We start from the raw sequence: 17,373 nt of genomic DNA on the forward strand, positions 1-17,373 counted from the left end.
ACCAGCTTCAAACACAAAACAATTTCAGTTGAACCTCTATGGAAATAAGGCAACAAGCCTGGAAAGCTGTACCAGTTCTGCATAAATCAGGTAACACAGTCAAGTACCACTTCCCACCAGGAATGAGAGTTTGAAGGGGTTTTGAGGGCAGGAACAGCGTCACATGCTGAGCAGAGGTACACTGTAGGCAGAGATCAGAGAGGGTTAGGGCTACTTATACAAACTGCTGAGCTCAAGTTCTTTCTTACAATAAATAATAGGTTTTAATGAACTCCAAATTTCCCATTAACTTTACCAATTCCAGTTCTGGAAGGTCTTTTGGATCTTGTTGTTTATATTTATTGGCAATGCTACTGCCTCCCAGCAAAGCCAGACTCTGTTACATGGGTATTCCTTCTCCCCTGAGCATATATGTCATGTACTGAAACTTGAAGGAAGAAGAGGGAAGATGGAGGTTACCTTAGCTTTCATAGCTGCTAAGGAGGAAATATGAATGGCCTGACCTTTTCTGTTCTTTGTAAACTTGTCAGTGTACCAGGGATGTGGAGTGTCAGAGTGTCTCACCCGACAGGAGAAGGAGGACTGATGAATGGGGTGTTGCTGTCTGATGTCAGCTTCAAGACACAGAGGGCGAGAAGCAAATTATCCCAGTAGCCAAGATATACAAAGGAAGCTATTACTGGAGAAATCAGAATTACCATAGTGCTTGCCAAGATGACTGCCTTGGCAAGTACTCAGTAAAGCCGTTCTCTTCAATGCCTTTTTAACAGCAACAGTAGCACAAGATTAAAAGATTTATAGTCAAATATCCCACTCTTTCCTGATTCAGAGATTTCATTGAAGAGGTTTATGGACATGTTTCACGCTAACTTCCACGTTACTTAAACACTACACCAACCTTTCTCTTAAGTTTAGCTCCTCTACTCTGTACGTCCACCTCTGTAAAGCAGTTACCGTATGCTGAACTCACAGCTTGCACTTGAGCTTTCTTTACTTACACAAGATTTGAACACACACTTAAAAGCTTTGCTGAAGAAGAGATGAATTTCCAAGTCATGAACACTTTGGAACAAAAGTCAAAGAAATCCAGTACCTTGATTTGAGGAAATACAAAAGCAGAAGAGGTGGCATGCCTTTAACACTTTCTTGTGAGTCCTTGCTGGGATGAATGCATGCTTGAAAGGACCAAAAAGAAATGGTAAAATGTCTTCTTGTTGCCTGAAGGTATTTAATACAGTGGAGCAAGGGGAATATAATGAGCATTAAAGTGTTCTTCATAAATAATGGACAGTCTAGCAGCTTTTATCTACTCTGCACTTTAAGAAAGTTTCCACTGCTGAATATTTCATGAGCAAAAGGTAATTTATTGTGGCTTTTAAATTATACAATTCAGAAACTGTTAGAAAAAAAGTTCTATGTTCCAATACAATAATGACTAGTTTTGAATTTCTAAAGAAACACTGGCAGCCTAAATACATATTTTCAAACCTAACACATATGAACTACGAGAGACACCTTTGACCTAAACTGTAACTACTGATTTTTAAGATGTCCAATCTTATTCAGCAATACAGTATTTATTTTCAAGTAAAAAATAAACCTGAATGTACATTTTCCTAAGATGTCAGTTCTAGTTTGCACTTCTCAACAAAATATACAGCTGATCACAGGCCATTTAAGATGCGCATCTGTGACAGCCATTTTCAAGAAATCTGCTTTCTGTACATTATTTCAAAGGTGTATTTTATTACAGCCTTTTTAAATGGCAACTAGAGTTCCACATAAACAAAACCATTAAGGAAACATACTGATGAACAGGTGAATTGTCAAGATGAGTTAGAGGTAACCTTAGCTCTGTCCCCTGTGAACATAAGGCTACAATGCAATGTTATTGCCACATCCAGAGACAGATGCTCTGTGGGTGTAGATTAGCATGACTTTACAGAAGTCAGTCGTGCTACAGCTGGTTTCTATCAACAGAAGCACCAGTGCACTACTTCTCAGCATCATATCTTCTCTGCACAACGTCACACACCTATGAAAGAACACCACAGGAGCCTGCTGCGAACCAGCGCACCTAGCATCCCAGTGACTTGCAGCTTTAATAACACCAAAGCAAGTGGCTTCAGAACATTAAAAGGTCATGTCCCTTAGCCAGAGCTATCCTTGAGGAATTTTTCAGTTTTCTAACCCCACACTTCCAAACCATAGAGCTACTCTAACAAAACAAACCAAACAAACAAAAAAGCCCAAACAAAAAAACCCCCACCAAATCACCCCAAAAACCAAACAAAAATGACAATTTTCTTTCTAAAGCTAAGATAGCAAAAAAAGCTTTCCTTTCATATTTTCTTCATGTGGTAGCTGAGACCCCAACCCAAATCCTCTTATTTTATTCACAATCCCCACTTTAAAAGACCAGATAATGAAAAAGTTATAACATAAGAGGAGCTATCTGCAGAAATTAGAAGCAATTGGAACAAACAGTACCACACATGGCAAATCATCTCCATACTAATAGCCTCCTGCATGTGGACAACAAACACGCCTGTGTCAAAAAAGGTTTATTTATTGAATGACCTCTTATGATACAGCAAGGAAGAAGTCTGAGACACCTGGCTAACCTCTAGATCAATCATCTTTCTTAGCAGTGCAGTGCAAGTCCCATGGAGTGATGGGACATAAACAAAAATACCATGTACAAAGCCATACTTTGGATTGCAGATATTTTCTGTGCATTTGTAAAAATAAAATTGATCTTTAGCAGATCAAATTCAGACAGACCTATCATGCATGATCTGGCCTTAGACACCTCAGCTGCAGCAACAACGTTATGTTATGGGAGACATACCTGTTACGGTCTGAACCTTACACAACACATTACCATTACCATACATCTAAACCAGTTGATAAACTATTTATAGACATAGTGAATGAGCTCCTTAATAACTCTGGTTTACTTAGGACGGTATTCAAAAGTAAACATCATATCATTCATCTGGGCCTGTCAAATACTGAGCGTCAATTTGGAAGCTGCGAGCAATGCACACATTTTATCCTGGCCCATTGCATAAGGATAGATTTTTTTCCTTTGGTCAATAAATTCTCTCAAGACACTGCATTTAAAAGCTTTAGATGTATTAACAGCCAAATCATACTTTTAAAACAGAGCTTTTGATGCCTGTTGCAGAGCTGGTAGGAACAAGAACTAATGATACCTACAGGCTTTCTTGCTGCCTTTTGCATTGCTCTTCTCTCATTACATTTTGTGGACTTGGGTGTAAAAGAAAAATCTTTATTAAGGGATAAATTCAAAAGGAAGAAAGCATCTCTGAAGGAAACAAAGCATCTCAGTTGTGCCCCCTGTTTGTGCAACAAGAAAATGAAGCTCGTGGTGGTGCTTGCTAAAACAGACTGCAGCTGGATCCAAAACATTATTGATGGGTAACTGAAGTTTATATATATGCTCATAGAGTTAAACACCAACACTCTAGGCTAATGAAGATACAGACATGCTCTTCTGTTCGATAGTATCTAACAATTTGTCAAGGGACTGTAATCGAAGCCAAAGACAGCTTGTTTACTCTGTATTAAAATACAATATTTCGTATCACACTTAAGAGTAAATGATACATATATCATCTGGTATTTAGATAGAGCTTTAGAAATCCAAGAGAAAATGGGATGTGTCAGTTTCGATGAGCAATCCCACAAAGAATGACTGTGATACTCATATAAAACCAACCTATGGACAAGCCCGTGGAATGGTTAGACCATGAACTCTACTACACCAAATCATCCGATGGGAAATTAACCGACCCCCCTGGAAATGATGTAACTGCCTTGTTTCATATAGAAGAGATTCAAAGAGATTCCATTGCCCTACTCCACCCTCATCCCTGGTATGTCCACAAATTAGTAAGAGACACAGAAAAATAGGCATAGTCTGTGCCAGTGTACAATATGTAACCATACTGAGAAATTATTCTCAGAAGAAAATTCTTGCATTGAAATAGACTTTAGGTATCACTGAATTCACTCCACGGTTCTTAGAGGTCAAACAAACAGGTCAACTTACGTAGCTCTCCTACTTTCAGTATGTCACACAGCATCTTTGTCAGCTCAATGCTACTTCGGCCAAATGGGCACTCATGCTTGTCTTCTCGACTGCTGTTCTCTAGGACAATCTGAAGGAGGAATCAAAATGGAAAATAATCAGTATGAAGAACCCAGGAGTTGAAGTACTGTCCTCCACATCCAACATTTACAAGATATACTAGGCTGAATTTAGGAAAGTGTATGTGGAGGCTCTGTTTTTATAAACCTTAGCCCTCCCCCTAGCTAAATGACCTATGTCTGAGGCAGTCAGCCACACAGAAGCAGTCCTGCTCCATGACCAAGTGGGAAGCTCTGCCATTCCTATGCACTGTTGCTGTTCTGCACCACCCCTGGCTTGGAGAAACTGCAGTAGAAGCCAAAGAGAAAGAAATGGTTTCATTTCAAATTTGTCAGTTAAAGGAAATTAGAGATAATGATTTATAGACATGAACACACCTAGAAGGAACTATTAAAAAAAAAAAAAAAAGTGGGACCAAAATTGCATTTTAGATTCAGGCTCCAAAAAAGGTCCAAGTTTCAAAAATCAAACTGAAGTCCACAAAGGAAGAAAATGTGTACATTGTCTCTATCATGGAAGAAACTTGCACACAAAACATTTCAGGGATCACTCTTGCATCAAGCCTATGAATGATGCAAAAACGACTCAAGGAAAGCCATTATATTCTCTGTTGAGTGACACTGCAAAATAAATGGGAGAAAAGAATTCCTTGGACATTTTTATACCCATTAAGCTCTGCCATATCAGATACATTATTTCACTGTAGATGAAAAAATTTGTTATAAAAATACTATAGATTTCATTGAAGCTGTGAGCCTGAAAAGAGAGCAAAATAGGGGCTAGAAAAAAAAATGGTCAAAACAGATTCGCAGTAAGAATTGTCTTTGCAGTAACAAACTTTGCCACCAGCTTTAAAAAAACAAAAACAAAAACAAAAACAAAACCCATATCCTAAACAGCTGCTGCATAGCCTGGGGATGAGGGATAGAGGAAGAAAATGAATTTCAAAGGTAAGAGATTTTGCTAAGCACCAGAGAACCTCAGAGGTTCTCTAAATTTTCTTCACAAACAGGTGTTTAGACGTTGCTCTCTGCTTTGCATTCCTCCTGTCTCCTTAGCTCCCATCTTCATCATGTTTTTGGTTTGGGTTTTTTTGTTTGTTTGTTTTAAGTCTTTCCATTTTGGCAGCAAAGAAAGCTTTACAGAAGGCTCCAAGGTTGGAACTTCACTCAAAACAATGTGGTGGAGGAGAGGACCAATGCAACACTGGATGCCAGCAAAACCTTTCCCTCCCAGATCTTGGTTGTGATTGTTTCATGCTCTCTTACATGCAGAAGCCTTCTCTGTGAAGCAGTTAAAGGTAAAAGTGAGAAAGAGTGAAAACCCCAAAGCAAGTAGGAAAGTTATGTGCTTCACATAGCGTGCCAAAGCCTCTTCACCAAGCATCTATTTTAGTCCTACTGGACAAAGGCCAGCCTCTACCTGATACTCTGCTCCCAACTCATCACCCAGGGATGTAAAAGGGTGGTTGCTCTCTGTGTTATGAGAGTGGATGATCACTTTCTTTTGTTTTCCAGTGGTGGTGTTTTTTTGTTGTTTTTTTTTTTTAATCACCTAGACTTCCCACAGAAGCTTAGAAAGACATTGAGAATATAAGTATTTGACCCCCACAAATTTTTACTGGGCTTTTCCAACAGGATGGTGTCAGAATCATGTTCACCAGTCTGCCAAGAGGAGTTATCTTTCCTTCTTAAAGTTTTGGTTTAAATTACATCTAATTGTTCCATGTAATCTCTGGATAACAGCTGTACCAAATCAAAGAAACACCCCTGCAATTTTTGTTTTACATTGCTGCAGCCACCGTTCGAGGAACATGTGAACATGACTTTGCATTCTGGATGAGTCATCCTGCTTCCATCTCTTTCATGGAGGACGGTGCTACATTTCCATACCCAAATGCGGGAGCGATAACAGAGTAGCACAAGCGCAATGTAACGCTGTGTCTCAACACCTCCCTGAGATCACTTCTCTTGTTTTATTATGACTGTGTTTTATCTCTCACATAATAAAACATAAAATCTGCATACTGGAGCAGGGGGCTGCTTTGACACAGATTTAGATACAGCAGAGAAACACTGGTAATAAAATCAATGGAGAAACAAAATGAAAGGGTAAGGGGGAGGGGAAGGGAAGCACTTGGATCAGCATTCCTGCTCGCTTCTGGCAAATGCATTTTGTTGAGTTTCACATTAACCCAACATATTAACATTTCATGAGCACATAAATATTTAATGGTGACACCATATATGCATATAATGTAAGGCAGAATTACAGCAATCAATAAGAATGCCAGAGAAATAGTTAAGGCTCTGTGTATTGCTATACAGCAAATTAAATGGCAATTTGAGTAATCAATATGTAAAGCAGCCTTGAAATGATCCTCAGACACACTCTCTGCAAGCATCATCTTTTAGCATTTGCTGTGCAAAATAAGGTAGAGCTGACAGGTTACATTTCTGTAAGAAAGGAAGATGGAAGGCCCTTCACTACATTTAAATATCTGTAGGCAAATTTGACAGATACAGATCTTCAGTAAGAAACAGCAATGGTAAAAAGAGAAAGAAAAAAAAAAGAGGTTCTTATAAATACCCAATGAGAAATCATTCCTAATCTTGGCAACAGATTTACAACATTCACTATTATATTTGTAATACTCTTTTCACGACTTTGCGACTCATATCCTGTTCCAAAGTAAAATGCTATAAATACAGTTGATAACGGCATGGTTTTCATGTTATTTCCTTTATCACTCTGGTTATGGAGGAGAAATAAGCAGGGAACGGACATGTTTACTTCATAAACTGGTGAAAACAATAGCAGGGAAAGAAAAATAACACACAGCTCTAGACTGAAAATACTTCTGTGTGTCTACAGAGCATACTGCTGGCTTGATTCACGTTTCTATCACAACAGTTATTTTACCAAGGAAAGGAAAGTAGTGAGGAAGTCATGAAGCCCACACAACCTTCATATAAATGGAGGTCTATCATTAATGCTCATGAAGTGGCTACACCCTGTTATCTTCTTCCTCCTCCCCCTCACAAATCCACAGTAAGCTGCAGATGCACAAGACATTTCACAGTTGGCAGGTACGGTGGTTAAATTTTGCTTGGGGGAAACACATATTTAAAGGCAGAAACCATGGACATTGCAGGAGAACTCTTGGCACCACAGAATCATAGAATCATTTAGGTTGGAGAAGACCCTTAAGATCATTGAGCCCAACTGTAAACCTAATACTACCAAGTCCACCACTAAACCATGTCCTTAAGCACCACATCTACCCATCTTTTAAATACCTCCAGGGATGGGGACCCAACCACTTCCCTGGGCAGCCTGTTCCAGTGCCTGACTACCCTTTCAGTGAAGAAGTTTTTCCCAATATCCAACCTAAACTTCCCCTGGCGCAACTTGAGGCCATTTCCTCTTGTCCTATCACTTGTTACTTGGGAGAAGAGACTGACCCCCACCTCGCCACAACCTCCTTTCAGGTAGTTGGAGAGAGCAATAAGGTCTCCCCTGAGCCACCTCCAGACTAAAACAACCCCGGCTCCCTCAGCCGTTCCTCACAGGACTTGTGCTCTAGACCCTTCACCAGCTTCATTGCTCTTCTTTTGGACACGCTCCAGCACCTCAATGTCCTTCTTGTAGTTAGAGGCCCAAAACTGAACACAATATTTGAGGTGCAGTCTCACCAGTGCCGAGTACAAAGGGATGATCGCTTCCCTGGTCCTACCAGCCACACTATTTCTAAGACAAGCCAGGATGCTGTTGGCCTTCTTGGCCACCTGGGCACGCTGCCAGCTCATATTCCATCTTCCTTCAGTCCTACCTCAACTCTGGTCTGCTCGGCTGCCCTTGACTTTGAAATTAGGAATCTACTTCTGCCAGTTTTTCCTTTGTTCAGTCCTTGCAGAGCTACACAATTGGGAACATCCACTGTGGAAACGTGGCTTCTAACACACTAGGTGTTATACAGACAAAACCAGCTCACAGTAAGGGAGTACTAAATGCTGCAGATCCTCTTCTCTTCCTCTGTTCCTTTGACCAATTCTGCCCATTACCATGAGGCAAAGCAGAAAACCACCATGATATGTAACACTCAATAACAACAACAACATATTTTTTTTTCTTTAGGGAAAAGCAAAAAAATTGAGACAAAAGGGAAAGAAAATTTTCAAAAGAGGGCAGCCAGTAAAAGTCTGAGTGATGAAAAGACATTAACAAGAAAGACAGGAAAGAGAGTTGATTTAAAAAAAAAAAAGTCTTTTAAGTTGATTTTTCTTTAAAAAAAAGAAAAAATGCAGCTCAGAAAAAGGGAGAAAAAAGAGAAATTGAGTAAGAGAAGCATAGAATGAGAACAAAATCATATCACAAGAAGAATGAGATTAATTGACTAGCAGAGGAGGAAGGAAGAGGTTTAAAAATGTTTTTAAAAATGCAAGAAGGTGACATTCTTAGGAAACCAGTGTTATCCATTTTCTTGACATTTCTACAGATGAAACTGTAGCCTATTAAGGCATGGGAATTTGACAGTATTTGTAGCAGAATACAGATCTGTACAGTTTTTACTATATATACTTCTCTCTTATTTAGAAATTAGTGCTGTAAATGGAAGAGAAACGTTTCCCAATTACCAAACAAAACCAACGAGTGATCAGAAAGAGAAATGAAGGCTTAATTGTGTTTCCCAAGGTAGACAATTCAGGCAACATTGGTCAGCAACTGGTGAGAGATGAATTTCTTCTGGGATTTAGCCATATGAATTGCCTGAAGTACCCTGTTTCCTCTGAAGCCAAAAGTCTTTTCAAGAAGTGGAAGGCAGCCCTCCAACATCCAATTGTCCAACAAAGCATTTAGAGAGATACAGGAAAGAATATGCCTCCTTAGAGAATATGTTAGGTTGTTGTTTTTAACTGCAAGACCTTTTGTACTTCCCCTTGTGTTATAATCAATGGTGCTCAGCATCACCCAAAGAAGGCTCTCCTCCCTTTATAAGATAACTACCAATGGCATGGATAATAACAAAATAAATTCCAAGTGTCATGCCAAGATCACAGAAAAATAATGCAAAATCTTCAGTAGCAAAAAAAAAAACCAAAAAACAAAAACCACAAACCAAAATAAAAAGATTTTCTAACTTCATGGCAGTGTTCCTTTGTAGATTGTCCATTGAATTATTCATCGAGTCCATCACTACCTCAGGAGCACAAAACAGACCCTCAGGGAGGCAGGGGACTAAATTAACAATTTTCCACATTTGACTACCATGGGCTTAAAAATCTGCATCAGCTTCAATAATGAAGCTTATTCCTGCAACTAAGAGTTAATGACTGACAAAAAGCAAAATTTTGAAGACAGGTATATCCAAAAGCTTCCTCATCCAAATCCAGGAGGATGAAACCACCAAACAGAAATATTCCTCCTTCACTGGGAAGGAATATTGACTTACCCAATCCCTTAATCCCCCACATTAAAGATTAAATTGGCTCAAAGTATACTGCCCACAGCAACTGCAGATGTAATTCTCAGATTCCCGAACCAACCTCAGACCTTGGTAATGGAATAGAGATCCATTATGATTAGGAAATAAATACAGAAGTGAAAGGCAAGACCCACTATAGGTGCATCAATACTTATAATAAATCCCACAGCAGACAGTTCAACAAGCATTGCTGCACTATTAAAAAAGACCATTTCCCCAGACCTATTTTGTAGTACTAATCTAAAACAATCCTGCGTTAATAGATACCAAGTTTCCTAGCAGTCTGCTGTAGGTTAATATCAAGAAGTTCAGAGAGTTTGTTAGCAAAGATGGTAAAAACCTCCTTAGACCCAAAGTGAAAAGTCAGGCAGCATTTTAATATCCAAAAATTGCAGGCATGCTCTTCCTTTTCTGGACACTGCTTTTCCTTTTTGTAAGCCTCCTTATCACATATGGTAGGCTTCACCATTCCCTTTTCATTTAGATGCTTTAAGTAACTCCAGGAAACAAGTCCTAAGGATATGCTTCCTAAGAAGGATAAGGGACTCTACTGCAGACAGACTCGGTTTCCATTCATCCTCTTCACCAATTTTGCTTTCTTCCTAAGGCAGCTTGTCATTTGCCTCAACTTCAGCATCCATGTTCTTCCAAGATCCTTCACTCAGCACTGTCACCTCTCACCTGTCTTATCTTCATTATTTTAGTTTCAATTTCCCATGCTTCCTCTCTCCCTTATCTCAGCCTTCCTTCACATTCCTGAGGTATTACAGAAATTCATAGAATCATAGAATCGTCAAGGTTGGAAAAGATCCTTAAGATCATCGAGTCCAACCGTTAACATACACTGCCAAGTCCATCTATACCATGTCCTCGAGCACCACATCTATCCGTCTTTTAAATACCTCCAGGGATGGAGACTCAACCACTTCCCTGGGCAGCCTGTTCCAATGCCTGACCACCCTTTCGGTGAAGTTTTTCCTAATGTCTAACTTAAATCTCCCCTGGCGCAGCTTGAGGCCGTTTCCTCTCATCCTATCACTCGTTACTAGGGAGAAGAGACCGACCCCTACCTCGCCACAACCTCCTTTCGGGTAGTTGGAGAGAGCAATAAGGTCTCCCCTCAGCCTCCTCTTCTCCAGGCTAAACAACCCCAGCTCCCTCAGCCGCTCCTCGTAAGGCTTGTCCTCCAGACCCTTCACCAACTTCGTTGCCCTTCTTTGGACACGCTCCAGCACCTCAATGTCCTTCTTGTAGTGAGGGGCCCAAAACTGAACACAGTACTCGAGGTGCGGCCTCACCAGTGCCGAATACAGGGGCACTATCACCTCCCTGGTCCTGCTGGCCACACTGTTCTTGATACAGGCCAGGATGCCACTGGCCCTCTTGGCCACCTGAGCACACTGCTGGCTCATGTTCAGGTGGCTGTCAACCAACACCCCCAGGTCCTTTTCCGCCAGGCAGCTCTCCAGCCACTCCTCCCCCAGCCTGTAGCGTTGCATGGGGTTGTTGTGACCCAAGTGCAGGACTCGGCACTTAGCCTTGTTGAATCTCATACAGTTGGCCCCGGCCCAATGATCCAGCCTGTCCAGGTCCCTCTGCAGGGCCTTCCTACTCTCCAGCAGATTGACACTTCCACACAACACAAATTCCTCATGGCAAAACTAAAGTAAAGCAACCATTATGTCTGCCTTCCTCAGGAAGGCACTAGAATTGCAATTTAAGCCAAGATTTGAGAGAAGAGCTGAGACCTACTACAGATAGTGAAAAAGAAAGGAGCCACTGACACAAGAAACACAGACGCAAAGCCGTGCCTTGTTTGAGAGACCATGAGTTTACGACCACGTTAAGGATCAGACAGTAAGAGTCTGATACGTGCTTTGTTGTGCACAACTATGAATAAGCACCTGGGGGATAACCAGCGCACTGCCTGAGAAGCGCACTGTAACCTGCTGCTCCCGCGGAGAACTGCTACCAGAAGGCACGGATCCCACTATGGCAAAGCAGTCAGGAGACAGTGACACAGTCAATACAGGGCAGGAGGGAAAAGAAAAGCATCTGATTATGTCATTATATAACAACATATAGGTAAGAGGGTGAATTGAAACTGCCATGGTAATATTACGGCCAGTGTTTGACTCTGCAGCCATAAAACACTTCTAACAAAGATGGCTTAAAATTGCCAATAGTTGGTTTTCTTCTGGAAAAATTATGGTGTGTGGTTTTTTCCCCCTCTTTTAAAACAAATCTAGTGCCACACTATCACAAGCTAAATTTGGATGGTTCCGTAGTTGCTCACCTAGCAATAAACTTTGTTTCTCAAACAAACACCTTAGTGTGAAGCATGACTGTATTGTCTTTATTTTCCATCAAAAGCTAAATACACAGTGGTTTGTCTTGAAATATTATGTATCTTCCTCCTTTCTTTGCCACTCCATGCAGAACCAACCAAATCACTGTAAGGCATGGTGGTAGGACCCAAGATGAGTAGGCACAGCTGCCATGTCATCTCCAGAAGCAGCACCAGGATGTGCTCTTCGCTTCCCACAGGCACAGGACTGATTTGGTGTTGACCTGGTCCAGTTTGAAAACTACCAGACAGCTATTCCCTCTCCCTTCATGCCCCACACAAATGTAAGAAGGCAATGCTTTCCCTGCAATCCTCTCCTTGCTCACCTGTAGCACAGGAGGAGGGTAGGAAACTGCAGTACCTGCAAAATATAGCAAGTTTTGAATTTTATTTTCTTTCACAATGTGAAACAGGCCCTATTAGTGCCCTAACGTCATTGTGCTATGGATACATTAGAAAAGCATCAACCTTTATTGCACGTCAATGAGACTGGCTGCTAGAGCAGTATCACAAAAGCTCTTGGCACAGAGTACATGGGAAAACCTGTGAGACTCCATAACCAGTCATCTTCTCTCCCCGTGTATACACATCTCAGCTTTGCAGGTGGAGGGATCATGGCTCCACAAAAACCAGCCAAATCTTTCTGTGCTACTGCTGCAACTCATGGTATGATTCAAAAACCTCCTGAAGACAATAGCCAGACTTGCAACAAATTCTGGGCCCTTTGGATCAGGACCTTGTTTAGCCAACAGTTTCCATATACGTGGGAAAGTTTAGGTGTGCTATGAATGGTGAGAAGTGATCTGAACATATGCAGGACTGTAACGCTGTCCTATGTATCTCATAGCGCACACCACACAGGGCTGTGCAGTGGGTGCCATGACTCCCTTACAATTCTCGTCCTCCCTCAGTACTAACTTAATTCTGCGTTTATGCTGCAACCAGCCACTCCAGGTTTTTGCCTGTTTACTGTAGGGGACCCACCTCAGTTCTGCCATCAGTGATGCAGGCCCTCAGAGCAAAACCACACGACTTCCTGGTGTGTTGGTATAGAAAGCAGAGACATTGAGTGATGTTTGGGAAAAAAACAAAAGGCAGGCAGAAAACCAGTCAGATATCTGAGTGGAGGGTAAGAACAGAGAATGGAAAGACTGGCAGAGAAAAGAGAAGGGAAGAACACATTATCAAGCTGGGAACCACTGGGCTTAGGCAATTGGGTCTTACATGGCAAACCGCATGCCTTCACGAGACACACCAGGAAGACACATGTAACAAAGCTCACTTTTCTCTCTACCTTTAGCAGAACAGAAATAAATTACATCCTTCTTCCTATCATTTCTGGGGAAAAAAAAAAAAAAAGGCATGGCAGAAATCAGGCTCAGCTTTATTTCGGAAAATGCTGAAATTACATGTTGGACTACTCATATCTGATCAGGGTAGAATGAGTAGGCATGAGGAGACTTTGTGAATTGACGGAAGGATGTGTAGGCAGCCTCCTATACAACTGCATGGGTTAGAAAGTATACGGCAGACAGTCTGACTGTGACTCAACCCATTTAAGTTCTGAAAGGTCTCTGCAGGATGCCAGCAATCTTCCTGCCTGTATCACCAGTACTTGCAAACAGAACCTGCTCCTCCACTGTGACTTCTGGAGGCTTCAAAAGGAAAAGAACTCCCTCCTCAACGCCACCAAAAGCAGCAACTCAAGTAGCTGCTGGGGAAGAAGTGTCTCTGCATTGCAGCTGTGTGAATAACCAATTTTCCAGCTCAGCAGATGCAGGGGAAAAGGGGATTTTCTACTACTGACCCTAAACCAGCTCAACTTTTAATTTGCACATGATCAAAATAACTCTTGGCTCAACCAAAGTCCAAACATTGTTTTGATTTGGAGCATTTTAATAACTTTTAAAATTTGTTCTAAATACAAGAACAGAAAATTTAGAAGCATACCACTAAATATCTTGCACATCATTCACAAAAATGTAGTAGCAATGGACCCATTATAAAACATACCAAGGGATTATTAATAAGCCCAACTTTTCAGCATGGATTTCAACACTGGTTTCCCACCCTCGTGACAATACTTTATATTGAAAATTTTACATTCAATATCTTACAAACATTTGCATGAAATAGATAAAATTGGTGGGAAAAGGGATAAACCTTCTCTTCTACAGATGAGGGACTTGAATTTCAGGCTACAGTAAAATGATCTCTGTCCAAGGAACACTTATTTTTCCCTATACATACGAAGAACCTACTAATCTAATAAATGGCAAAGAATTGGGCATAAACTTGGGTAGCCAGCTGGGCAGAATCCAGATAGATGGACAGCCAACACTCAGACCCAGAGCCGCTAAGTTTATTTGCAGTTTCTGCCTGAAGCACCAATCTCTTGTGCTTAAACAAAACGAGGAGACATGGTGTGTGTCTTCTCAAGGCAGAATCTCACCCCAAAGAAGCAGTGAGACTTGCTAGAATATGGCTGGTCATAAGCGCAGAAGAAAAATACAGACAAGTCACCAACTTGTCAGTCATCAAAAGCAAATTCATTACAATGAGAAATGCAGACCCCACCAGAGACAATGTCGTATAGGACTTCTTTGTGACTCAGCTGACTTTCCGTGAAATACAATAACCTCTAAGTAAAACCCTACACTCCCTCCCAAAGAAAGGTTATCACTATAGGTAGATGATTGTGAGGAAAATGTAAAATAATGGAATATTTCAATGGTAGTGCATTAGAAGCTAAGGTGTAGTTGCTGTAAATTCAGTTTACCCAATACCATCTGTTCTTTCTGCCTGGAAACACTGTTAAATTAGCTAAGATCCAAGATGAATGGCAGTCCACTCACAACTAGAGCAGTAGCTTTGATTTTGCTGCCTGCTATCGAGAAAACCTGAATGAACATGGACTGCACATACAGGGATCAACTTATAAAAAATGCAAAGCTAGTGTTTCTATAGAAGCATCCCAGGCACAAACATGGCACATTTAAACACAGGACAGCAACTATCAAATTTCTCTTTTTGGGTTACAAGTAAAAGGAGTGCTGTATTTTGGTTCCTTTGGCTTGCACTTTATACCAAATTAAGTAAGTATCATTATTTTACATCAATATTAGCAATCACTGAAGTGCATGCACACAAAAAATAAAATCAGGCAAATGAATACACACCTACAAACACATATGCAAACAAAATATTTCAGTTCCCTATATTTATACCTCTCTCCTCATTGTCTCTTGAAACCAAACTGGATCTGAATAGTCCTGCACCACAAATTCCCAAACAAATCGAAGACAAACCACCAATAAATGGAAATATTAATAGCAACGGTGGCATAATAGTATTTCCATGGAAAGGTTTTTCCTCAGACCGCTTTTACACTCAGGAAAGTTTCAAAGGCATACTGCTACAAGTTACCAGTAAGAAAAATCTCAAGATGTCTGCACTGAATAAAGCCTATTTTAAACGGTAACTTATAATTTTATTTTTAAAATTAGTAGAACGTGAAGCTGAAGTAGTTTTGGAAAGGAGTGAACTGGAACTGGGGAGGGACTTGCCTGCTCCAAAAGAACGAAAAAAAATATTATCTGTCACAAAGCTTTATTCCAATCATTTTCTTCACTGTTAACTTTAATTATACACTGCCTGTCCTATAATTATGTAGCTTGGGAAGCTGCCAATTATTTCCTGTGGAAACTTTTAAAATTTCTTGCAGAGATTCAACATTACTTCCATCAATGCATTCCATATACTATGTCACCACCTTTTAAAAGTAAAGCCTCTGACGATTGATTATTTAAGTGGAACATGAAAAAAATGCAGTGCATATCAGTCACTGATAGCACCAGACAATTAATAAAAAAGAGAAAGAAAAGGTAACTCAACAGAAAACTAACTCAATACGAAACTTCTTTTAAAAATCCAAATTATATCTAAGGACACCACACAATCAAAGAAAGCATGGATTTTTTTTCCCCATCCATGAAACAACCTTTCTTCTGGAGGCTCCAGTCATACTGTATAGTAAACAAAACCCGAGATTCAAAAACAATTAATTCAAAGTCTAAATAAAGAAAAACAACACTGCATTTATCTGAAGGAAGACAGCAAGCAAAGAAAACATATTACTGTGATTTCAGGAATAAGTATCCAACAGGAAAAAAGGTGAATGAGAGAAATGGATTGTGGGGAAGTAGGTAAGAAAGAATCAAACAGGGGAAAAAAGTTTTGTTATTGTTGTTTCCCCCTTCACCATGCGACACCCACGTTTTCACCTTGAAACGCTTTCTACTTTCAAGATGCAGTTACCCATCTGCTCCACTGCCTTCATACCCATGTTCTTCAACAGATTGCAACTGTATTTACTCTTCCTATGAGTACTTTTGTTTGGGACTGGTCTTTGAAGCCCCACTGCTGCACCCCCACCCCCCCCAAAAGGGCACTTCAGTTTCAGACATCCTTCCCACCTAACTAATCCATTTATTATGCAAATTATTTCTAAGCAGAATCATTTATGAGAGGCAGAACAAGGAATGAAGAGGGAAGAGATTACTTATTGCCTGTCTTCTAACTTCTCCTTACCCATTTTTTTTTTAGTAATACAAGAAGATACCTTACTAAGGGCCATACAGCTGGGGCATCCTAAGAAAGTGTCAGGTCAGACTGCAGTGATTCATGCTGCCCATTAAAATGCAGCGCTGCCAATAGACCCCGTGAAACCATCATGATTTCCTAAGAGTGTCTTTGCTTAATACACCACATTCTGTCGGGAGAAACTTCATATTTTCCAAGTTCATTTCAAACCAACTCTGATTCCCAGTCTCAATTTTCAATTACTGCACAGCAGAGATATTATCTCATTTGGTGGCTTAGGAATTAACCCATGATACAGCAATCAACTGTATTGTAAAGGGCCAAGTTGAAAATAATCTCTCCTCCTAGGAACCAAAACATTTCCTAGTATCAATGACAAAAAAAAGATAAGAGCTCCTGTCAAACCAGTTGTTCAGTATGAAAGTATTATTTGTATAGCTAACAATTTCTTGTGGAAACTTAACCTTAACCACAGAGAGAATTTTTGTTAGGTACAGCAGTAGAAAAATATATGAAAAATAAGCAAGGTCAACAGGCTGTACAAGTAGAGCAAACTGGTATTGCGGGAGCTTTGGGAGCCAAAGGCCATGAAGAAAAGGTAATGTTAGACGTGAAATAAAGAACTCAAAATGAGAAGGGAACAGGCATCTCAGGGCCCACAGGAAATTACTGTACACCAGCTAGTAAGTCAAGGAGATGAAGAAATAGAAAGTACGTGTCTTCTGCAACCAAAGACTAGGAACGCTGCAGGAGTTGCACAAC

General features: G+C 40.4%; 1 protein-coding gene across 2 annotated transcripts in view; it reads right to left on the reverse strand.

The window, feature by feature from the left end:
* Positions 1-17,373, reverse strand: part of ELMO1 (engulfment and cell motility 1) — a 313,327-nt gene that overhangs the window by 148,983 nt on the left and 146,971 nt on the right. For both annotated transcript variants that reach the window (XM_087767900.1, XM_087767891.1), the window contains exon 16: positions 4,079-4,187. In XM_087767900.1, the coding sequence (XP_087624026.1) occupies positions 4,079-4,187 (109 nt within the window). The remainder of the gene's footprint in view (positions 1-4,078; positions 4,188-17,373) is intronic.

This window comes from Nipponia nippon, unplaced genomic scaffold (assembly GCF_047370975.1).
Source record: "Nipponia nippon isolate SJK-2023a ecotype South Korea unplaced genomic scaffold, ASM4737097v1 scaffold_1, whole genome shotgun sequence".
Classification (NCBI taxonomy): domain Eukaryota; kingdom Metazoa; phylum Chordata; class Aves; order Pelecaniformes; family Threskiornithidae; genus Nipponia; species Nipponia nippon.